Here is a 25110-nt window from a genome sequence, read left to right as displayed (position 1 = left end):
CTACTGGCAAATCATTTTTAATACTTATCATATGAAGAGAAATTATAGATAAAACTTCGGTGCTCATCGGCAATTGGACATAAACATTACACAAGTTGGAAATTGCAAATTTAACAATGACTGGTTTGGAAGCAATCAGTGACAGAGAGGTCCCAAATCTGTGATTAAGGGGCTCTTTTTCCAAGTTAAAAATTCTAAACATTCAACTTTGGCCATGCTGTCACTGAAGCATGATTTGTGCCGCGCTCAAAACAACTGTTAACTCGGCACTGCGACTTCAGTGAGTTCAAGACAGCTGGGAAGTCGGGAATAAACTAGCTCCGACGGAGAAAATAAGTTTTGAACGGTCATCCAACTCGGAATTGTAAATTCGGCCTCTTTCTAGAGCTACGACCTGAAGATCAATAAGGGAGGGAGATATGTATACGATATCTAATAAAGTAATACTAAGTATATGTTGTGTAGTAAGATGTTAGTAGCCCATGTGCCACACCCTAATAATTTGGTCTATTTCGCCTACTGTTTGGACTTGGTGGTGCACATGTAGCCTTAGAGTAGTTTTAGAGAAATGTAATCATCGAATATTGTAAGCGCTTTCATTATCTGCTTATACGCCCCCTTTATTTATCCTACGGTTCTGACTTGGTGTACAGGGAGAACACTGTAACAGCACATGTTCTGAATTCTGTTGCTGGACATGTCAAAAGTGCTAAACAAATAGTTATTGACTACGTTCGTCCTAGCTCGCTCATTAATGTCAATCGAAATTACGGATTAGCTCTTATCCACTTGTCATCATCCCTTTATGCCATAGTTTGTACATCTCAATTGTCATTAGAAACCACATTTGTTTAAGCAAGTCAGCCTTATCAGCTGTTTTCTTAAAAAGCAGTAAATGAGGCTGAATGAACTGTTTCGCTGCCAGACAAGGCTCCGCTGCTAGCCAGGTGTAGCAGTGGTAAGATGCTGGGTCAGCTTTATGTAGGCCCTAACAGTTTGTGGTCACCGTTATAGTGCAATTCATGTATTGTTTAGTGTTGTGGCTTTGCTGGCATGCATCCCACTTAATTTTTTATCCCAAGATTTACATGCTAAAATCACCACTGAAGTATAGAATTTTATACAGATCAATGAGGATATGTATAAATATTTGAAATTTGGTTTAATTAATCGGTTTTCCGAAATTTTTCTGACAATTCTTTCTACATTTCTTTTAATCGAGGTTGAGGTTAACTAATTGTGAGCGCACTTATACAAACAGAATATCAAAACACGTATTTAAAATGCTTTATTTCTCTACAGCATGTGGTTAGTTGCCTGACGACTTAAACTTAATTCTTCCGCTGCTCTATCGTTCAGCTACATACTTCATAGCAGAGAAGAAACTAACGACCGTGGGTGTAGCATCTGTCCGGAGCAAGGAGTTTAGGTAGCCAGGTAATGTGGTTTGTACAGGGTAAACTGATTCACAATTATAGCTGACATGCCATTGATTCCATGTGCATTCCTATGTTTTGTGGGATTTTCTTTTTGTTTCAAAAGAGCAACACAATACTATTTCTGTCCATTCCCAAGTCTTGATGACTTGATCCTGGAACATGAGAAGAAAACATGAACAAGTTCCACAAGAAAAGCAACATTAAAACTAAAGGACCCCAACCTTCTGGTATTTTGCAAACGGATAGAGGGAAATATACTGTTAAAACCATTATTCTGTACAAACAACTAATTATGAAGAGGTGTGTTCTGGGTAGGGGTTGTTTGCTTTACGATGCACGTCATTCAGCGGGAGGGGGCTCCTGTGGTTCCCGATTCACTGAAATAAACACACATTGGTTATTATATATTTTAGTTTGTCACATCACCTACAAATACACCTGTCCACAATGTCAGAATTTCATTGCAACATTTTCAAAAAGACCTACAGAGATCACTTGATGAAAATTCCTACCTTCCTCCCTTGCTTTCATGCGAGCTACAAAATTGTAACTCTTGTTCCTGCGGTAGTTCTCATAAGGGTCGTCCAGTGACACCCCCACTCCTTTATACTGGTCCCACTTGTCCCGGAGTTCTCCCCCCTTGATGGGGTCCTGGATGCCCTGCTCCTTCACGCCAAGCCCCCCTGAACCACTCCAGCCCATTTTCATGAGCAGTTGATGGCCCTTGTTCTCCTCTCCCAGCCTGCTGTCTGGAGGCAGGATAGAAGGGGCTGCTCCAAGCCCAGAATTAGTGCTGTGGAGATCACAACCAATACATTCAGTAATCTACAGCCTTCAATGCTCTGCTTTAAATGTTCAATGTGAGAGCAACTGCCTCCATTATGTCAATGGCATAGTTACGGTCTCTACCCTCCCCAAGCCCATATGATATGCACAGATTTGTAAGCATTATGCCAGAGGCGATATGATGTGTTAAGAGCAGGATACATTGCACACCGAGATGAGGGACCTACGGAGGGGAGGGGCTACGGGACTTCTGGGAGGCGGTGGCGGGGGCGGAGGCATGTCCGGGCTTCTCTAGCCGTCTCTTGTCAGGAGAGCGAGATCTGGAGCGAGACCTGGAACGAGAGCGACTGCGGGACGACCTGGATCGGCTCCTGCTCCTGTGGAGGGGAAAGATAAACAACATGATCCGTCAAACTTGACGACGTTCACTCCAGTGTTACTTAACACCACCTAACCTCCAACCAAATGAGGAAAACGGTCTACCAATACATCTCGAGTGTATCGTACAGGCGTATCTGATAGTATTCCTGACGAAATCTGCAATTCCTGTTAAAATCAGGAAGAATCCCATCTGCGTGTACCTGGAGCGTGATCTGGAGTAGGAGCGAGAGCGGGACCGTGAGGAGGAGCGGGAGGACTTGGAGGAGCTGGAGCTGGAACGAGATGAGGAGCGGCCCCGACTACGAGAACGGCTGTGTGAACGACTACCCCCGTGGGCACTGGGAGAGACAGAGAACACACACTTCGTTAGAGCACTCATCTCTCATACAGTACTTACAGATGGGAAACAGAGTGCCAGACTAACAAAGCATTTGTATTTACCTGTGGATTTCAAAGGCACATTTCTTTTAGGTTAAAGTGGTACCCAAAGTCTCCTTGTACTACAGATAAGTCTATGAAATGTGTGTGTGTGTGTGCAAGACATAAGGCTGGTTAGCAGGCAGTCGGTCTCACCTGTTGTGTTTCTCCTGGCCCTTTTTCCTCCTGGCTCTCATCTTGGCTCTGAAGAACTCATACAGGCCGTTCTGTTCCCAGCCCTCACTGACCGACAAAGACATTGCAATCAATAGAGCACACACATTGCATTGATCACTCAAGCACATGAAGCGAAAATGTTTGTGTTTTACCTGTTCCTGGGTCGATCATGGGATGGGGGGCTGTAGAAGGCCTCCACAGCAGCTAGCAGGCGATCACTAGGGGGCATGGGGGGAGGAAGGCGGATGTCTTTGGGATCCAAGGCTTTGTATTCATGGTCTTCAAGCTTACGCATATAAAACAGGTGGAAAACAACCGTTTAAATCACTGGGGGCCGAGAAATACATAGTGAGCTGTGGAAAATGTATCCTTGAAAATCAATAGACATCTTCATCCTGTGCTACTCACTTTGACTAGAGGGGCCATGAGTCCGGCGGGCAGGTCGAAGTAAGGGACGTTGGGGACCAGGCTGGGGTCGTCCTGGTTGACGTGAGCCGGGGACAGCCGCTGCCTCATATGTGGGGAATGGCCGTTGAAGCCGTGGGGCGGAGGGCCGAAGTCAGGGTGCTGGTTACCCCCCCAGGGAGGGTGCTCTCCTCCCCCCATGCCCGGAGGAGGGATCCTCTGGCTGGGGTGGTGGTGGGGCGGGGGGCCCATGTCTTGGTCAACACGCAGGGGCAAGGGGAGAGACTCAGTTAAATTACATGTTCTAGATAGAACGGTCAGTCCCAAATGATCATGTAAATCGATATGTGTACTGTAACTATGGATGGTGGTCAGGAAAATCAGCCAGAAGGGTGCTTATACAATAGTCATAGAAAAGTTAAACAGTGAATAATGAGCTCCCATGGTGGAACCTGTCCTGTAGTCTTACCTCCGGGAAAGTCTCCCTGTGGGTAGTCAAAGCGATGTGGAGGGTAGGGTGGCCTCTCAAAGTGATGTCTGTGTGGAAAGTCATCCTGCATGAAGCGTGGAGGAAACCGGCCGAAGTTGTGGGGAGGCGGGGGGGGCTGGTTGAAGGGAGGGGGCCCTTGCTGGTGGGGCGGGAAGGGCCCTCTGAAGTGGGGAGGCCTCTGCATGCGGGGGAATGGGGGCTCTCTTTGGCCCCAGGGGGGCTGGTCAGGTCCCTGGTTGCTCCAGGGGGGCTGGTCGTACTGACCACTCCAGTTGGGAGGTGGCTCGTTCTGTCCTCCCCCTCCGCTCCAGGGACCGCCCTCCCCCCTCGGAGGGCCTCCGCTCCAGCTGGGATCCCCCCTCTGTTCGTTCCACATGCCTTCGTGGCTGTTCCAGGGCGGGCAAGGCGGGGGCGCCTGGGTAGGGTCAAACGGAGGCTGAGGGGACAAAAATAACAGGTGTTTAAATGGACACTCATCTTCCATGTTACCGTACCTTCACCACTCACTCATTCATCAACTCAGTTTGTTTGCATAGGACTGATTTGATAGATAGGAACTACAGTCAATCTGTTCAACTCTATGAAAACAGTAAACCTGTAAATACAATACCAGTGAAATTTTTGGACACCAACCAATGCAAGGGTTTCTTTCTTTTGACTATTTTCTACATTGTAGAATTATAGTGAAGACAACAAAACGATGAAATAACACATATGGAATCATGTAGTAACCAAAAAGGTGTTAAACAAATCAAAATATATTTTAGATTCTTTAAAGTAGCCACCCTTTGCCTTGATGACAGCTTTGCACACTCTTGGCATTCTCTCAACCAGCTTCACCTGGAATGCTTTTCCAACAGTCTTCAATGAGTTCCCACATATGCTGAGCACTTGTTGGCTGCTTTTCATTCACTATGCGGGTCCAACTCATCCCAAACCATCTCAATTGGGTTGAGGTCGAGGGATTGTGGAGGCCAGGTCATCTGACGCAGCACTCCATCACTCTCCTTCTTGGTAAAATAGCCCTAACACAGTCTGGAGGTGTGTTTGGTCATTGTCCCGTTGACAAACAAATGTAGTCCCACTAGGCACAAACCAGATGGGATGGCGTATCGCTGTAGAATGCTGTGGTAGCCATGCTGGTTAAGTGTGCCATGAATTCTAAATGAATCACAGACAATGTCACTAGCAAAACACCCCCAATACCATTATACCACCTCTTCCACGCTTCACAGTGGGAACCACACATGCGGAGATCATCCGTTCACCATACTCTGTGCCTCACCAAGACACGGCGGTTGGAACCAAAAATCTCAAATTTGGACTCATCAGACCAAAATACAGATTTCCACCGGTCTATTGTCCATTGTTCGTGTTTCTTGGCCCAAGCAAGTCTCTTCTTATTATTGGTGTCCTTTAGTAGTGTTTTTTTTGTTGTTGCAGTAATTCAACCATGAAGGCCTGATTCACAGTCTCCTCTGAACAGTTGTTGAGTTGTGTTATTTCAACTCCGAAGCATTTATCTGGGCTACAATTAACGCTAATGAACTTATCCTCTGCAGCAGAGGTAACTCTGGGTCTTCGTTTCCTGTGGCAGTCTTCATGAGAGCCAGTGTCATCATAGCGCTTGATGGTTCTTGCGACTGCACTTGAAGAAATTTTCAAAGTTCTTGAAAATCTCCGTATTGACTTGTCTTAAAGTAATTATAGACTGTTTATTTGAGCTGGTCTTGCCATAATATGGTAATTGTCTTTTACCAAATAGGGTTATCATCTGTATACCACCCCCACCTTCGCACAACACAACTGATTGGCTCAAACACATTAAGGAAAGAAATTCTACAAATGTACTTTTAACAAGGCACACCTGTTACTTGAAATGCATTCCAGGTGACTACCTCATGAAGCTGGTTGAGTGAATGCAAAGAGTGTGCAAAGCTGTCATCAAGGCAAAGGGTGGCTTCTTTGAAGAATCTCAAATATAAAATACATTTTGATTTGTTTAATTCCATGTGTTATTTCATACTTTTTATGTCTTTACAATTATTCTACAATGTAGGAAATAGTACAAATAAAGAAAAACCCTGGAATGAGTAGGTGTCCAAACTTTTGACTGGCACTGTATATCAACAGACTATTCCTTATATCAGTTTGAGAGTTTTCCATTATAAAAAAGGGAAGAGTCACACAGTGCATACAAACCACACAGTAGGACCAGCTTACAGGCTGATTGGGGTTCCAGCCTCCAGGCATGTGTTGTGGGTCGAACCAGGGTTTGGAGGAGGAGTTATCAGAGTGGCCAGTGTTGTTAGCACCGGGGTCTGATCGGGGCGGGGCTCCGTCATAATCACCAGGAGGGCCAGACATGGATGCCTTCACCTCTCCTGTCGATGCCACAAGACAGAGGGAAGGATATTTGGTTAAAGGGTAAATATGGCTAAAGATATATAATCAACTGGAAACACTTATCTCCCTCACTAGCTTTAAGCACCAGCTGTCAGAGCAGCTCATAGATTACTGCACCTGTACATAGCCCATCTATAATTTAGCCCAAACAACTACCTCTTTACCTACTGTATTTATTTATTTTGCTCCTTTGCACCCCATTATTTCTATCTCTACTTTGCACCTTCTTCCACTGCAAACCAACCATTCCAGTGTTTTTTTACTTGCTATATTGTATTTACTTCACCACCATGGCCTTTTTATATTTTTATTTATTTATATATATATTTTGTTTGCCTTCACCTCCCTTATCTCACCTCACTTGCTCATATTGTATATAGACTTATTTTTCACTGTATTATTGACTGTATGTTTGTTTTACTCCATGTGTAACTATGTGTTGTTGTATGTGCCGAACTGCTTTGCTTTATCTTGGCCAGGTCGCAATTGTAAATGAGAACGTGTTCTCAATTTGCCTACCTGGTTAAATAAAGGTGAAATAAAATAAAAAAATAAAAACATGTAAACGAAATAACATCATGAAGTGCTTAGTGTGTGTGTGTTTGTGGGTCTGTATGCAAGAGAGAGAGACTAAAAAGTCCAATGAAACCAGTCACCAGCATCTCTACAGTGATGTTTTGCTAACAGACAGACCAACAGCCTCATCAACATGCAAACAGAAGTGTTTATGCGGGTGTGTGCGCGATTATGTTCCTCTCTCCCCTCACCAGGCTGTGTAGTGACTGCCTTAACATCGGGCTCTGCTGCAGCTAGCTGGCTCACTGCTGCTGCGGCAGTCTGCTGCACCGTCAGGTTGGCCACAAACTCCTCGTGCTGTGTCTTCAGGGTCTGGATCTGCTGCTGGAAGGCCAGCTGAACGGGCTGCACCACCGCAGCGTACTCTGTGATCAGAGAGGCCTGGGAGAGAGGGGAAGGCCACCGTTATGGTTACAGAGAACACTCGAGTGATGACTGGCCTAGCCGGAGTAAATCAAATCAATTACATTTCAAAAAAATAAACGTTATTCTATTTTGGTGGAACTTTGTGTGTGGCATGGGGTAGGACGTGTATATGTGGTTGACCTCAAAGTCCAATCCTTTTAATTGTCAGCCAACTTGCAGTATTTCACTTTACTAGGCCACTAGCCTCAGTCCTCACCTGATACTGGCCCAGGCCCACAGCTGGACTCTGTAACTGCTGGATCGTCACCTCATCGAAGTAGCCATTCTTTTCCCAGAGCTGCAGGAGCTGTGAGAGAAACAAGAAACAGAGGGTGTCATTCAGACCACAGGCAACATCTAAACTCAGCAAAAAAAGAAATGTTCTCTCTGTCAACTGTGTTTATTTTCAGCAAACATTTAACATGTGTAAATATTTGTATGAACATGAGATTCAACAACTGAGACATAAACTGAACAAGTTCCACTGACATGTGACTAGCAGAAATGGAAAAATATGTCCCTGAACAAAGAGGTGGGTCAAAATCAAAAGTAACAGTCAGTATCTGGTGTGGCCACCAGCTGCATTAAGTACTGCAGTGCATCTCCTACTCATGGACTGCACCAGATTTGCCATTTCTTGCTGTAAGAAATTACCCCACTCTTCCACCAATGCACCTGCAAGTTCCCGGACATTTCCGGGGGGGGGGGGGGGGGGGGGGGGGGGGGGGTGGCCCTAGCCCTCACCCTCCAATCCAACAGGTCCCAGACGTGCTCAATGGGATTGAGATCCGGGCTCGTCGCTGGCCATGGCAGAACACTGGCATTCCTGTCTTGCAGGAAATCCCGCACAGAACAAGCAGTATGGCTGGTGGCATTGTCATGCTGGAGGGTCATGTCAGGATGAGCCTGCAGGAAGGGTACCACATGAGGGAGGAGGATGTCTTCCCTGTAACGCACAGCGTTGAAATTGCCTGCAATGACAACAAGCTCAGTCCGATGATGCTGTGACACACCGCCCCAGACCATGACAGACCCGCCACTTCCAAATCAATCCCGCTACAGAGTACAGGCCTCAGTGTAACGCTCATTCCTTCGACGATAAACGCGAATCCGACCTTCACCCCTGGTGAGACAAAACCGCAACTCATCAGTGAAGAGCACTTTTTGCCAGTCCTGTCTGGTCCAGCGACGGTAGGTTTGTGCCCATGTTGCCGGTGATGTCTGGTGAGGACCTGCCTTACAACAGGCCAACAAGCCCTCAGTCCAGCCCCTCTCAGCCTATTGCGGACAGTCTGAGCTCTGATGGAGAGATTGTGCGTTCCTGGTTTAACTCGTGCAGTTGTTGTTGCCATCCTGTACCTGTCCCGCAGGTGTGATGTTCGGATGTACCGATCCTGTGCAAGTGTTGTTACACGTGGTCTGCCACTGCGAGGATGATCAGCTGTCCGTCCTGTCTTCCTGAAGCGCTGTCTTAGGCGCCTCACATTACAGGCATTGCAATTTATTGCCCTTGCCACATCTGCAGTCTTCATGCCTCCTTGCAGCATGCCTAAGGCACATTCACGCAGACGAGCAGGGACCCTGGGCAACTTTCTTTCTGTGTTTTTCAGAGTCAGTAGATAGGACACTAAAGAGGCCTAAGTTTTCGTAACTGTGACCTTAATTACCTACAGCCTGTAAGCTGTTAGTGTCTTAATGACCGTTCCACAGGTACATGTTCATTAATTGTTTATGGTTCATTGAACAAGTATGGGAACAGTGTTTAAACCCTTTACAATGAAGATCTGTGAAGTTATTTGGATTTTTTATTAATTATCTTTGAAAGACAGGGTCTTGAAAAAGGGACGTTTCTTTTTTTTGCTGAGTTTATATGGAACAATGTCTCCATTGAACAGGCAGTCCACTTACCCGCGTAACCTTCTGCTGCTTGTCCTCCTCTACAGCCAGGAAGCTGGTGCAGTAGATGGGCACCACCACCTTCTGCAGCGCTGCCAACAGGTCCCTCTGCTGCTTCCTCTGACTGGTATGACACAAGACAAGGTTCACTTAACTAACCACGAATACATGACATAATTACTTCCATTATCGAGCGCAAGCAAGTTAGTTTTGTTTGAGGAGTTTAAAATACAATATGAAAAAAGCGCAGTCTGTGTATGTGTGGCATTCTGAGAGTAAAAACAAAGCCTCATTTTCATCATGCTTCTACCAGTGATGGAGGACATCATTGGTGAGATAGATGAGGTGAAGGCGGAGTTCGAAGTGGGCTGCGTCGGCTGTGATGCGGTTCCGGAGGTGTGAGCACATCAGCTCGCAGTGCAGCGGGCCCTTGGCGTTGTTGAACATCCAGTTCTTACCAGCCTAGGAGGAAACAAAGATCTGTTTCGGATTGGAAGCTTTAACACTGTGCGGGCCTTGTTGTTCTATACTAGTGTTCTTTAATAAGCCCTGTTTATAAAGATGTGTGTATGACCACAAACTTTTCTATAGAAGGAACTGGAGAGAAACATACAACTGACTAAATATACCAGAGCATTCTCCAGTTCATCTATTGTTCATGTTGTCATGAACGTCATGACAAATTCATGAACGTACCGAGATGGCGTCTTTAGTGCAGGTATCAATGATGGGCTGCAGCAGGTTGTCAAATTCAGAAATGTCCTGCTGAGTCTCCGCTAGCAGTTTCTGGGTCTGCTGCTCCATGGCCAGAGCTATGGCTGCCGTCACTTGCTCCTGGAATCAAACAAATGACAACCATTTCAGTCTGGATATCTAGGGAAAAAAACAACAGCTGTAAAATGTATTTGCTTTGAAACTTTGTGTATTCTGTTTCGCACAATTTATGACCAGAGAATATAGGATATGGTAGCGACATTAGAGGGCCAGTGTGTGCAGGTTTTTGCACCAGCCCAGCACTAACATATCTGACTCAACTAATCAAGACTGACTGACCCTGAGGTACTGTGACCCGTACCTGTCTGAGAGTGAGCAGGTGCTGTTCTTGCTGCTGCAGATTCCATTGGCTCTGCTGGATGAGTTCATCTAGAGAGGGCGTAGCAGGGGCAATGGGGGGCGGAGCCAGGATTGTGATTGGTGGAGGGACATCTGGGACTTCCTTACCGGATGGATTATAAAGATCTGCAAAATAAGGCCAAAATGTCAGTGATTAAAGGACAAAAGCATAATAAAGAAAACATTTTCATTGTACTCTCGATGCTTTTTGTCATTTGCACAGGTACTTGGCAAGGTGACCTAAAAAAAAGAATGAAATGAAATTCCTCAAAAGAAAAGATAGTACTAAAACAAGGGCATTTTACATGCAACTAGCTTCATGAAAGAAATGTCCTCATCTTCATTTATACTCAATTCCTTTAAACTTCAAAGGAATTGAGATTGAAAAACATGAAGCATTTTGCAGTATCTCAAACAACGGAAATAAAAAAGGCGTTGTCTTTTTTTGTAACAGGATTTTGTAACAGGAGAGCATGTGGATTTTTAAGTCAAACTTTGCAGCAGCATTGAATCACACGCAACGGACAAAAACAACATAAACCTGCATCTGATATCAACAAGCATCAAGAAAATCAAAAACTCGTAGCAAACTGACATACTTAGGCCTTGCAAAGTCCAAACTTGAATTGTGGTTGAAAAGAATCTAAAACTGGAATGTTTTAGACAATAACGAAAATAGCAGGAATACAATCAACACCAGTAGTCAGGGTATCCTTCATTTTAAAATGATGAACATGAAAAACAATACAAAAACAAAGCCTTCAAGCACCGGTGATGCAAAAACACCAGATGAATGTCGAGCAAAATGTGCAAGTTGGGACTTCTATCGTCCCAGTAAATACCTTCCAATTTATACTCCTCACACTCGTGGGTAGTAGGATCTACGTGGGGAGAAGCACACATTACAATACAGTGGCATACAAACAGCCACAGATATAGCCTATCTATTATATAGAAATAAATTCAGGTCTGGTCTTCTTCCTGCAATGACTAGAAATTTGTGAGCAGATGTCACAAGTTAGGCTATAATATCTGCATGTGGTGGTTGTGTTCCAAACCTGCTGCAAAATGGGATAAAAAAAAAGACTGTTGGCATTGGAATCTAAGACCAGACAAGTTGAATTGATAGCTATATGAACTACATACGCTGGTGGTGTTCCATAGCAAGCTTGCACCGGTAATAGGTGAAGAAGTCCCCTCCAAACAGAAAAGAGAATTTGGGATTGTCCTTCTGTTTCTCCATTGTCATCTTCTCAAACTCGGGGCCATTTCGAGCCACAAACTGGGCCAGTTTGTCAATGACATTTTTCAGCTCTTGATCTGTGGAGAGAAAAAAAATAACTTTTTGGTGAGTCACATGATTTCTGATATAGCTTGACATCAATTTAGGGGTTATATTATTGTTACGTTAGCTAACTTGGCGCATAATTTAAAGCAAAGCAATCTTGATCAGGTTATTATGAGACCCTCAAACCTGGTACATCCCTATTTACGTACTGTGCAAGGTAACTGTGTAAAGGTGGGCAGAAAAGTAATCGTACATGAGGGACAACATCGACGCTAGGGCTGGGCGGTATAGCGTATTTTACTACACTGAAAGAAAATATCAAACGCAACATGTTAAATGTTTGTCCCATGTTTCATGAGCTGAAATAAAATATCCCAGAATTGTTCCATATGCACAAAAAACTTATTTCAAAAAAAAGTTGGGCACAAATGTGTTTACATTCCTGTTAGTGAGCATTTCTCTTTTGCCAAGATAATCCATCCACCTGACAGGTGTGGCATATCAAGATGATGATTAAACAGCACGATCATTACACAGGTGCACCTTGTGGTGGGGACAATAAAAAGGCCACTAAAATGTGCAGTTGTCAAACAACACAATGACACATATGTCTCAAGTTGAGGGAGTGTGCAATTGGAATGTCCACCCGAGCTGTTGCCAGAAAAAGTATGTTAATTTCTCTACCATAAGCTGCCTCCAACATTGTTTTAGAGAAGTTGGCAGTACATCTAACAGGCCTCACAACCGCAGACCACGTGTAACCACGCCAGCCAAGGACCTCCACACCCAGCTTCTTCACCTGCAGGATTGTGAGACCCACCACCCGGACAGCTGATATAACAGGTTTGCACAACCAAAGAATTTCTGCACAAATTGTCAGAAACAGTCTTAGGGAAGCTCATCGGCGTGCTCGTCGTCCTCACCTGGGTCTTGACCTGACTGCAGGTCTGCGTTGTAACATACTTCAGTGGGCAAATGCTCACCTTCGAAGGCCACTGGCACGCTGGAGAAGTGTGCTCTACAAGGATAAATCCCGGTTTCAACTGTACCGGGCAGATGGCAGACAGCATGTATGGCGTCGTGTGGGCGACCGGTTTGCGGATGTCAACGTTGTAAACAGAGTGCCCCTTGGTGGCGGTGGGGTTATGGTATGGGCAGGCATAAGCTAAGGACAACAAACACAATTGCATTTTATCGATTGCAATTTGAATGCACAGTGATACTGTGACGAGATCCTGAGGGTCATTGTTTGGGATGCTCTGGATTGACGTGTACGACAGTGTGTTCCAGTTCCCTCCAATATCCAGCAAATTCACACAGCCATTGAAGAGGAGTGGGACAACATTCCACAATCAACAGCCTGATCAACTATATGCGATGGAGATCTGTCATGTTGTATGAGGCAAATGGTGGTCACACTAGATACTGACTGGTTTTCTGATCCACACCACCACCTTTTTTTTTTTAAAGGTATCTGTGACCAACAGATTAATATCTGTATTCCCAGCCATGTGAAATCCATAGATTAGGAGCTAATGAATGTATTTCAATTGACTGATTTCCTTATATGAACTGTAACTTAGTAAAACGGTTGAAATTGTTGCGTTCATATTTTTGTTCAGTGTATATACCAGTATTGATGCAAGGACCGGTATGGGTTTTTACCAGTGGCGTAAAGTACTTAAGTAGTACTTTAAAGTATTTTTACTTAAGTAATTTTGGGGGGTATCTGCACTTTATATTTGACCACTTTACTTTATTACATTCCTAAACAAAAGAATGTACTTTTTACTCCTTACATTTTCTCTATCACACAAAAGTACTCGTTCCATTTTGAATGCTTAGCAGAACAGGAAAATGGTCCAATTCAGACACATCAACAGAACTTCCCTGGTCATCCCTACTGCCTCTGATCTGGCAGACTCACTAAACAATAACGCGTTGTTTGTAAATTATGTCTGAGTGTTGGGGTGTGCCCCTGGCTATCTGTAAATTATAACAACAAGAAATCGTGCCGTCTAGTTTGCTTAATATAAGGAATGTGAAATGATTTATACTTATACTTTTGATACTTAAGTATATTTTAGCAATTACATTTAATTTTGATACTTAAGTATATTTAAAACCAAATACGTAAAAACTTTTACTCAAGTAGTATTTTACTGGGTGACTTTTGAGTAATTTTCTATTAAGGTATCTTCACTTTTACTCAAGTATGACAATTGAGTACTTTTTCCACCACTGGTTTTACTTTACCTATAAACGGTATTAGATTGTTTGGTTTGTTAAATGTGATGTGTGTAATGTGCATTTTTAGAATTTACTCCGCTACTTGTCATCGTTTTCTCTCCATGCCTCTTTCCACACAGATTTAGGCCCGCACCGTCACTCAAAGAGCGCAATTGCGTTTAGTCTTCATGATCAATGCGACAGGTGCAACAATGATGACAACGATGCCGTTTCCGCTTTGAGTCTTAATATAAATCCACTAGCATTCTATAATTAGACTATTAGTTTGTGTTTCTTACATCTGCAAACAGCTAGTTTGTATTTTCTTAGAAAGTTGTGGCTAAATCTTGTTAGCCGCTAATGCTAGTCAGCTGGCTAGGTATTAAATGTACTGAGTCAGAGCAAACTATACAGCCTGATACCAGTGATGGTGTAGGCCTAAATCAGCATGTTTGTGCAACAGTATCTTCTAAACCAAAGAGGATTAGGCGATTCATAACTGTACGTTTTCCAGTATAAAGGACTTATAGGTTTTCTAATTAAATAACAGTTAAATAAAATGGAAAATGAAAAAAAAGTATTAGGTGAGGCATTAATATGTTATCTTCATGAAGTAGCTAAGAGAAAACATTTAATGTAGCCAAAGATTATAGGGTTCCATAGATAACTGACCAACACTTTGGTTCCTACCCTGTCACAATAACTCCACCCTGACATTTTCATTAGTTGTCATGTCAAACATTGTATTCAAAGTACCCAATATTATATTCCAATTATATAATTAGACTAGTTTACCCAAGTGTTTTGATCTAAATCCCAAGTCAAAATGCAATTGCAACATTTGGTTAAAAGACCTAGATTTTTTTGCCAATATCATTCAGCCCTGTGTGGCAGTGTTAAAATGATCTCAAATGAGTGCAGGAAATGCAGGAATTGATGAAAAAGCTTAAATCGAACAGTGTAAAACAATCAGAATGGAGAAAGACTCATTGAAATCACTTAGAAGGTATGTGATGCCACCCTAGGGCCACGCACTACTCAAAGAAAATGCATATTTTTTCTTCCAAAAACAGAATACCGTAAAAAATAAATAAAAGTATATCATATTTTGCCCATATCGACACTAGCCTAAAAACTCAACGTTGAATTTAATTGAATTAAATGAGCGTTTGGATCAGGAAGGTTTCCTCTCATGACCTCTAGAAGCCAGAATGTTGAATAAAATTATATTTTAACTTACTTTACCGGTTGTCCGTGTGGTTGGTCCTTTTGCAGGTAGGAATGAGACAGTGCCAGCGTTCTATTAAGATGTCGCGGGTTGAACCGGCCTATGGCCCGTCACATGACCGGGCCTTGCTCAAATCGAACACAAAATCTGCACTGCTCGGTTGTTGACGTCAACAACTGGCTTGCATTGGCAAGTCATATAAAGCATTTTATCAAAAGCAATCACTTTTGCATGTGAAAACACTGAATCCTACTTCACGTGCCAACCTAAATCACTTTAGTGGGCCAGACAACTCATGCACGGGAGGCAGCCCGGTTCAGGAAATTAATTTAATCACCCACTGGACCCCCCCCCCTAAACCAAGCATTAAACCGAGGAACTGTCGCCCCCCCCACACGCTTTCTCCGCTTCCTTCTCCCTCATCACCAAACAGCAACAAAGCAGACAGTACATAGGGTTCGGTCCTCTTTTTCTCTGATACTGTTTTAACTGTTTGAGTGTATGTCCGTGCGTGTGTCTGAAAGAGAGGTTTGTTGTATTCTGTTTGTATGTCCTTCCTTTCCCCTGCTCTGTTCTCCTGTCACTTTGTAGATGAAATTGGTCCTTCCTTTCAGTGATGTAAATGCACACCTGGGGGGGGGGAATAGGGAGGGGGAATGGGGAGAGGAAAGGAGCCTTTACTGTTAGGGCCCTGCACTGTTTTGATGCTAAGCACAAGCTTTTGTACATCCTGTTTGAAAGGTGTGTGTATGGAATGGGGTCAATCTGCATGGTCAGATGCACAGGTGGATATGTTCAGATGGACCCTTTAGTTTATGGATTCGAAGAACAAGAAGCGGACATGTCAACGATATGAAAACGCGATATTTTTTTATTTTTTTTAGATGCATAAAAAAGGTTTGAATCTTTGAGTTTGTTTATTTGGAAACCGATGATTAATAAAGAACCGATAATTTAAAATATTCCATCACACTGTTCACCTCACCATTGCTTTGTTTATATATTAAACTCCTCTACCCCACATGTTGAACTCATTCCACAAATGGCCGAGTTTCCGTGGTTTTTTGCTCCACCCTTGTACTTGGTGGATGAATTAAGGTCAATAATTAGTAATGAACTTCAGGGATCCCGAGTGGTGCAGCGGTCTTAAGGCACTGCATCTCAGTGCTAGAGGTGTTACTACAGACCCTGGTTCGATTACAGGCTGTATCACAACCGGCCATGATTGGGAGTCCCATAGGGTGTCGCACAATTGGCCCAGCGTCGTCTTGGTTAGGGATTGGCCGGGGTAGGCTGTCATTGTAAATAAGAATTTGTTCATAACTGACTTGCTTAATTAAATAAATATTGCTTAACAGGGCCAGCTTAATAGACTCCCATCAGTATATCTAGAGTAAAGTATAATTACATCAAGTTTCAAAGCACTGGTAGATCGTTCTGGTAGTACGTTCAGATCACCTGAAGCATGTGCACAATATAAAAATACATGCACGAGACTCACGCATACTTGCCGAGCTCGTTTTTACATGGTTCTGCACATGTTTGAGGTGATGGGAATCTAAACACACTACCAGCGCTTTGAAAAGTTAATGTATTTATACTTTCCTGTGGATATATTGTCTCACATTAGTACACACAAAAGGACCAACCGCCCAGACAATCAGTAAAGGTTGACTGAAATAAGCCTGCATCTCGCAAGTGGTTTGAGAATGATCTGTTGACTCTTCTGTATGTATGGATGAGTTTGTTAAAAAGCTAAGATTTAAAGTGGGATTCTTTTTTAGAAATAGATCTTGCCTCTCTCTAAATAGCAGGAAGCAGATTGTACAGCCAACTTTCCTGCCAGTTCTTGAATATGGTGACACTTTCGACTAGATTGCAGCAAGTACTCTTAAACCTTTGGATGCCGCCCTTCGCTTTATCACAAGTGAAAGTTTTAATACTCATCACTGCATCATGTATCACAAGGTTGGCTGGTCCTCATTAAAGTCCAATAGATCACTTCATTATTCCCGTTTTGTTTACAAAGCTCTACTACACAAGCTACTAACTTATCAAACTTCGTTGCTAACGTAGAACAGAATGAGCTACTAAACTCGCTCACAGGATTGGTCACTCTGTCTCGACGAATTTAGGTAAATCCTCCTTTCGTTTTTAGTGCCGCCCATTGTTGGAATAAACTACAAATATTCCTTGCATCTTGATTCCCTGGTGCCGCTAGGACAGTTTAGGACTCTGGTGTTGAATTCATCAATTGAGGATTGCAGTTGCTTCGATTGATTGTAGTGCTTTATTTGTTGAAACTGTTGTGTTAAATAATTTTCTTGTTTTATTTATAATGTTAATTTTTCTCCCTGTTTGAGAACATGTTTGTACACAAGGCACCATTGGGAATGAGAACCTGGTCTCAATCTGGCTGCCCTGAATAAGTTAATAAAAAATAATAAAGGGAGTACATTTTTTTTATTTAACTAGGCAAGTCAGTTAAGAACAATTATTATTTACAATAAAGGCCTACACCGGATGACGCTGGGCCAATTGTGCGCTACCCTATGGGACTCCCAACCACGGCCGATTGGGAATCGAACCAATGACGAACCAATGACGCATCTAGCGCTGATATGCAGTGCCTTAGACTGCTGCGCCACTCGGGAGCCCAAAAATGTTATTATATTCAACATTCTGGATTGTAGATGTCGTGAGAGGTACATTTCTTGATACAAACGCTAATGTACGCTAATGTGGTCCCGTGTGGCTCAGTTGGTAGAGCATGGCGCTTGCAACGCCAGGGTTGTGGGTTCATTTCCCACGGGGGGACCAGGATGAATATGTATGAACTTTCCAATTTGTAAGTCGCTCTGGATAAGAGCGTCTGCTAAATGACTTAAATGTAAATGTAAATGTATCCACAACGTTGAATCCAATGCAATAATGCCAAATTCAAAACTGGGGGGGGGCTCAAACAGGTAAAAATCGAATTGAACGGTCATCCAACTCGGAATTCCAAATCCTCTCTTTCTAGAGCTCCGACTTTCCGACCTGAAAATCACTGACGTCCTGATTTGACCTCGTATGTTTCCGAGTTCCCAGTTGGTTTGAACGCGATTCAATGTCGGATTCTCCAGGCTAAATCGACGCATGCGCGACTATACTATAGACGCCAGCTAGCTATGTAGTTTTTTTTTTTAACTGTCCATGAAGGTTAGGGAGCTAATTTTAAAATGATTAATTAGTTAATAAAAGAGGCTAGCTACTAAAAAAACTATTCTAAATCAGTAACGACAATCATGTGCCTAGCTGGCTTTTGCATGCTAACTAATTTAGCATGGTAATATTAGCATTACTAGCTAATCAAAATGAAAGATACAAACCTTCAGGAGCTGTAGGAATATCCATGTTTGTCTTCAATCAAGTAACAGCGAGACCGAAAAACCTCAAAGACCCAGGGAGGGAATTAATTTGTGAAAATTCTACCTAGTTATGTGGTTAAAAAATACAGCAGCATTACAAAATGTTAGATACTCTGGTACCAGAAGTACTTCGAGGACTTTAGGGCGCCACTGTCCAGAATAAAGCAGCTATCATGCTACAGCGTCCCCCAGTGGCTGAACAAGCACTGGGAGGACTGAAAGAGTACACAGGTAAGTACAACCTCAGCGTCATTAAAACTACACTGCTCAAAAAAATAAAGGGAACACTTAAACAACACAATGTAACTCCAAGTCAATCACACTTCTGTGAAATCAAACTGTCCACTTAGGAAGCAACACTGATTGACAATAAATTTCACATGCTGTTGTGCAAATGGAATAGACAAAAGGTGGAAATTATAGGCAATTAGCAAGACACCCCCAAAAAAGGAGTGATTCTGCAGGTGGTGACCACAGACCACTTCTCAGTTCGTATGCTTCCTGGCTGATGTTTTGGTCACTTTTGAATGCTGGCGGTGCTCTCACTCTAGTGGTAGCATGAGACGGAGTCTACAACCCACACAAGTGGCTCAGGTAGTGCAGTTCATCCAGGATGGCACATCAATGCGAGCTGTGGCAAAAAGGTTTGCTGTGTTTGTCAGCGTAGTGTCCAGAGCATGGAGGCGCTACCAGGAGACAGGCCAGTACATCAGGAGACGTGGAGGAGGCCGTAGGAGGGCAACAACCCAGCAGCAGGACCGCTACCTCCGCCTTTGTGCAAGGAGGTGCACTGCCAGCGCCCTGCAAAATGACCTCCAGCAGGCCACAAATGTGCATGTGTCTGCTCAAACGGTCAGAAACAGAATCTGTCATTTGTGTATGTGCTGTGCTTGTTGAATGTCAGCTCGAGGATTCGATCTTGCAACCTAAACACTAGGCTACTGGCCGCCCCAAATGACCCTATAAGCGTGCTGAAAATCTTTTGTCAATTTGTTTACTGTAAAATAGCATTGTATCTGGTCAAACACAATTTTTTCCAAAAGTTAGCTAAGGGTTGGTAACAGGTTGATTGTTCAGCTATTTGAGCCAGTAAAGGGGATTTTACTATTCTTAGGTAGCGGAAAGACTTTTGCTTCCCTCCAAGCCTGGGGGCTCACACTTTCTAGTCGGCTTTAATTGAAAATATGGCAAATATGAGTGGAAATATCGTCCACTATTTTCCTCAGTAATTTTCCATCCAAGTTGTCAGACCCCAGTCGATTGTCATAATTTTTTTCACCTCTTCCACACTTTACGGAATTCTACATTAAAATTGGTCAGATATACTTGGATGTGTAGTGTCAGTGTTTGTTGCTGGCATGTCATGCCTAAGTTTGCTAATCTTGCAAATGAAAAAATTATTAAGGTAGTTGGCAATATCAGTGGCTTTTGTGATGAATGAGCCATGTGATTCAATGAATGATGGAGCTGAGTTTGTCTTTTTTCCCAAAATTTCATTTAAGGTGCTCCAAAGCTTTTTACTGTCATTCTTTATATCCTATATTTTTGTTTCATAGTACAGTTTCTTCTTTTTATTCAGTTAAGTCAAATTATTTCTCAATTTGCAGTATGTGTTCCAATCAGTTGTGCTGCCAAACTTATTTGCCATAACTTTTGCCTCATCCCACACAACCATAAAATGTTTCAATTCCTCAGAAATCCAAGGGGATTTAAGTTTGTACAGTCATTTCCTTAATGGGTTCATGCTTATTAGTAACTGGAATAAGCAATTTCAGAAATGTACAGTAAGCACATTTGTGTCTGTATTGACTGGTTGTAGGCCATACATTGATATTGGGAATCTCAGGAAATTAGTTGAATGTAGGAGATGCGTTTTCCAAATGCCAACGATAGGTGGCGTTAGGAGTCTTTTGGGGCCAGAGCAAGTACCCTTGCCAATTGCCATAGTTCACAAATGTTATCATTCAAGTGGAAAATGCACAGATTTAGGATAAGGTCTTTGGTAATCTAGTTATGTGACGTGAGGACAATGCATGTGGATTATATTTTTGGATTTACTGTAGTGATGGCTTGTCTCGCTCCTACCCCGTGATAGATTATAGTGTAACAAGATTATACAAACACAATGAGCAGACTGATTATACCAGGTGTGTCTCCCCTAACAGCTCCTGCATGGCGGTGTGTGTCTGACATGTCCACGCAAAGTGTTGTTTACGTGTGTGTACGTCATCTACATTATTAACGATCTGGGATTATCGAGGGTGTTGTCCACGCACTATAATAATGGTTTTAAAGTAGCAGAACAGAAGTCACAATAATCTCACACTGAATCACAGGAGGTTGGTGGCACCTTAATTGGGGAGGACAGGCTCATCATAATAATAATTGTGTGGGTGCTTGTATTTGTCCTATTTCACACATGTACAAGTATGTATTATACACATGTGTGAATTGGAAATGTTGTTTTTTTGCATATCCCAACTCCCCCTGAAAGACCCTTGGACAGTAGGGTCACAGCCAGGGTCTGCCATTATCAACGGAGCAATTAGGGTTAAGTGCCTTGCTCAAGGGCACATCGACAGATGTTTCACCTTGTCGGCTCGGGATTCGAACGAGCGACTTTTAGACTACCTGCCGCCCTCATAGTAATGGCTGGAATGGAATAAATGGAATGGTATTGAACTCCTCAAACACAGTTTTTATTTTAGGGGGTAGATCAGCTTTAATATTGCAGATAGATTGAGGCTACCGTCAATGTAATTGTCTGCATCATTTCCAATCCCCCATATTTTGGGGGTAAATATATATATATATATATATATATGTATATGTGTGTGTGTGTGTGTGTGTGTGTGTGTGTGTGTGTGTGTGTGTGTGTGTATATACAGTTGAAGTCGGAGGTTTACATACACTTAGGTTGGAGTCATTAAAACTCATTCTTCAACCATTCCACAAATTTCTTGTTAACAAACTATAGTTTTGGCAAGTCGGTTAGGACATCTACTTTGTGCATGACACAAGTAATTTTTCCAACAACTGTTTAGACAGATTATTTCACTTATAATTCACTGTATCACAATTCCAGTTTGCCAGAAGTTTACATACACTAAGTTGACTGTGCCTTTAAACAGCTTGGAAAATTCCAGAAAGTGATGTCATGGCTTTAAAAGCTTCTGTTAGGCTAATTGAGTCAATTGGAGGTGTACCTGTGGATGTATTTCAAGGCCTACCTTCAAACTCAGTGCCTCTTTGCTTGACATCATGGGAAAATCAAAAGAAATCAGCCAAGACCTCATTAAAAAAAATTGTAGATGACCACAAATCAGGTTCATCCTTGGGAGCAATTTCCAAACGCCTGAAGGTACCACGTTCATCTGTACAAACAATAGTACGCAAGTATAAACACCATGGGACCACACAGCCGTCATACCGCTCAGGAAGGAGACGCGTTCTGTCTCCTAGAAATGAATGTACTTTGGTGCGAAAAGTGCAAATCAATCCCAGAACAACAGCAAAGAACCTTGTGAAGATGCTGGAGGAAACAGGTACAAAGTATCTATATCCACAGTAAAGCGAGTCCTATATCGACATAACCTGAAAGGCCGCTCAGCAAGGAAGAAGCCACTGCTCCAAAACCGCCATAAAAAAGCCAGACTACGGTTTGCAACTGCACATGGGGACAAAGATCATACTTTTTGGAGAAGTGTCCTCTGGTCTGATGAAACAAAACTGTTTGGCCATAATGACCATTGTTATGTTTGGAGGAAAAAGGGGGAGGCTTGCAAGTCAAAGAACACCATCCCAACCGTGAAGCACGGGGGTGGCAGCATCATGTTGTGGAGGTGCTTCGCTGCAGGAGGGACTGGTGCACTTCACAAAATAGATGGCACAACGAGGAAGGAAAATTATATGGATATATTGAAGCAACATCTCAAGACATCAGTCAGGAAGTTAAAGCTTGGTCGCAAATGGGTCTTCCAAATGGACAATGACCCCAAGCATACTTCAAAAGTTGTGGCAAAATGGCTTAAGGACAACAAAGTCAAGGTATTGGAGTGGTCATCACAAAGCCCTGACCTCAATCCCATAGGAAATTTGTGGGCAGAACTGAAAAACCATGTGCGAGCAAGGAGGCCTACACACCTGACTCAGATACACCAGCTCTGTCAGGAGGAATGGGCCAAAATTCACCCAACTTATTGTGGGAAGCTTGTGGAAGGCTACCCGAAATGTTTGACCCAAGTTAAACAATTTAAAGGCAATGCTACCAAATATGAATTGAGTGTATGTAAACTGCTGACCCCCTGGGAATGTGATGAAAGAAATGAAAGCTGAAATAAATCATTCTCTCTACTATTATTCTGACATTTCACATTCTTAAAATAAAGTGGTGATCCAAACTGACCTAAGACAGGGAATATTTAGTAGGATTAAATGTCAGGAATTGTGAAAAACTGAGTTTAAATGTATTTGACTAAGGTGTATGTAAACTTCCGACTTTAACTGTGTGTGTGTGTGTGTATATATGTATACATTGCTTCCATGTGTTTGATATCCTTCCATTCACTCCGTTCCAGCAATTATTATGAGTCGTCCTCCCCTCAGCAGCCTCCTGTGCACTGAATGCATAGCAGGCTCTCGGACACGCTATCCCAATGTGTTTTTTCTGGCGATTGAGCCTATGGAGGTTTACAACACGAGACACACACCATATTTCTCTACAAGTGTGAGGGGGGAGAACACCAAACACTGGCGCCAGCCTACAAATCCTCCACTCACACCCCCCTTTCTCACTGACCTCCAATTATGTCATGCGAAAAAGCTGTGTCCCATTGAAAGGCTCTCTTAATCAAACCCAATTAATTCCGCTCCTTTCCCTTACTATCCCCACTGAGGAACGCGTCCTTCCAATCAGCCTGTTAACTCCAGCCCGGCCCCTTTAGAGGCACCGGAATAGGGAACAAAATACTAGATTATGCAATTAATTAGTCGTTAGAGACTTTGTTGTTGCTACTTACAAACTTATTGTATTAATTGACAATTGAGTGAGTGATTCATGGAGTAAGCCATTTTTATTTTTTGCGCTCTACTAATCTTGCCGGTCAGCCACCTTCGGGTTTCCCATCTTTATTTCATTGCAGTAGCTCTGACCTTTCAAAGAAATGTTTTGTTTTGTGTTTACAGAGCATAAGAGATGGAGAAAACTAGGGAGAGGGGAACCAAAACACACAAAAAAACTTTGTTATACTGTACCTCTCTGTTAAAGGCCCAGTGCAGTTAAAAATGTGATGTTCCTGTGTTTAATATATATTTCCACACAATGAGGTTGAAATAATACTGTGAAATTTTGAAAATTATGAAAATGCCCTTTTAGTGTAAAAGCTGTTTGAAAAGACGGCCTGAAATTTCAACCTGTTTTAGTGGAATGGAGTTTTGGCCTTCCATGGTTACATCACCAGGTGTTAAATTAGTTAATAGACCAATAAGAAAGAGCGTTCCAAACCTCTCTGCCAATAGCAGCTAATTTTCAGTTTTCCCCACCCCACTCGGACCACTCCCTGACAGCCCGAGCAAAATTCTTGCTTGAGAAATTGACATTTGCTAAGAAGCATTTTATGTTGTTGTTGACAATTTAAATAAAATACATTCACAGTAAGGTACTTAATTGTTACCCAAAAATGATTTGATATTGAGATACAAATGGCTGCAATGGACCTTTAACATATGATTGGACCTTTAACATATTAAACAAATAATCTCTAGCCATCCTTTCATTGTCTCTGCTTATTGGACTACGGTTCCATTTCTTTGCTTATTCACTGACAAATGAAACCCCTTCCCTGATAAAGGGAGGTGAAAATTATTACACTGTGTACTCTAGCATGAGAATACAGTGGGATGCTCAGCTTCAATCTTCTTAGCAGCTGACTGGGACTAGGGTCAAGGATTAATCTCAGGTTAGTGTGTCTTGATAGATGTAGGACTCTAAGCATTCGTGACATCTTTTTTATTCATTGTTCATTGCGAAGCATGTGGACAAGATGTTTGTTTTTTAAGCAATCCAGATGTTTGAGGATTTTTTTTATGTACTGATTCAATGTAGAATTCACCATCAATATTGCAGACTGGAGAAAACCGTATCCTGGGAAAAAGACAGAATAATTTTGAGAGACATTTTTGGATTTCCGATGTCAATATATAAGATACTATACATTGATGACTACACTAGACTATTATCAAGAACCCATTAACTCATAAATGTTTTGTCGCCAACAATAAGAATGAAAACAATGTTTTCATGGGTTGCTGTGGGTCAATTAGAGAAGCATTCCCAACACCGTGTGTCGACAACATAGCATGCTGACTATAAATCACAAACACACTGTAAATCCACTGTGTTGGCCCTGATTCAGAATGAGAACGGAATTGGAGGAGATGGTTGGATTTCGCACAGCGAGCCCAAC

General features: G+C 42.7%; 1 protein-coding gene across 4 annotated transcripts; it reads right to left on the bottom strand.

The window, feature by feature from the left end:
- Positions 1-1273: 1273 nt before the first annotated feature.
- LOC129810812 (calcium homeostasis endoplasmic reticulum protein-like) lies at positions 1274-18810 on the bottom strand. 4 transcript variants are annotated; one of them, XM_055861723.1, is made up of 18 exons: positions 18608-18810; positions 11638-11811; positions 11334-11372; positions 10454-10617; positions 10075-10212; positions 9689-9840; positions 9391-9502; positions 7700-7789; positions 7269-7458; positions 6319-6479; positions 4075-4531; positions 3609-3859; positions 3353-3486; positions 3180-3266; positions 2807-2944; positions 2453-2602; positions 1952-2232; positions 1274-1816 (listed from the first exon to the last, which is right to left on the bottom strand). In XM_055861723.1, the coding sequence occupies exons 1-18, from the start codon at positions 18630-18632 to the stop codon at positions 1779-1781; spliced, it is 2781 nt and encodes a 926-aa protein (XP_055717698.1). In that variant the 5' UTR covers positions 18633-18810; the 3' UTR covers positions 1274-1778. The 4 variants fall into 4 exon arrangements, with proteins under 4 accessions (XP_055717698.1, XP_055717697.1, XP_055717700.1 ...); XM_055861722.1 differs by having other exon boundaries at positions 3609-3866; positions 4076-4531; XM_055861725.1 differs by lacking the exon at positions 18608-18810 and adding an exon at positions 15249-15538 and having other exon boundaries at positions 3609-3866; positions 4076-4531.
- Positions 18811-25110: the final 6300 nt, after the last annotated feature.

The sequence above is a fragment of the Salvelinus fontinalis genome, chromosome 14, assembly GCF_029448725.1.
Source record: "Salvelinus fontinalis isolate EN_2023a chromosome 14, ASM2944872v1, whole genome shotgun sequence".
Classification (NCBI taxonomy): Eukaryota; Metazoa; Chordata; class Actinopteri; order Salmoniformes; family Salmonidae; genus Salvelinus; species Salvelinus fontinalis.
Note: the sequence above shows the minus strand (reverse complement) of the source record. Positions and strands in the feature narration are given on the sequence as shown.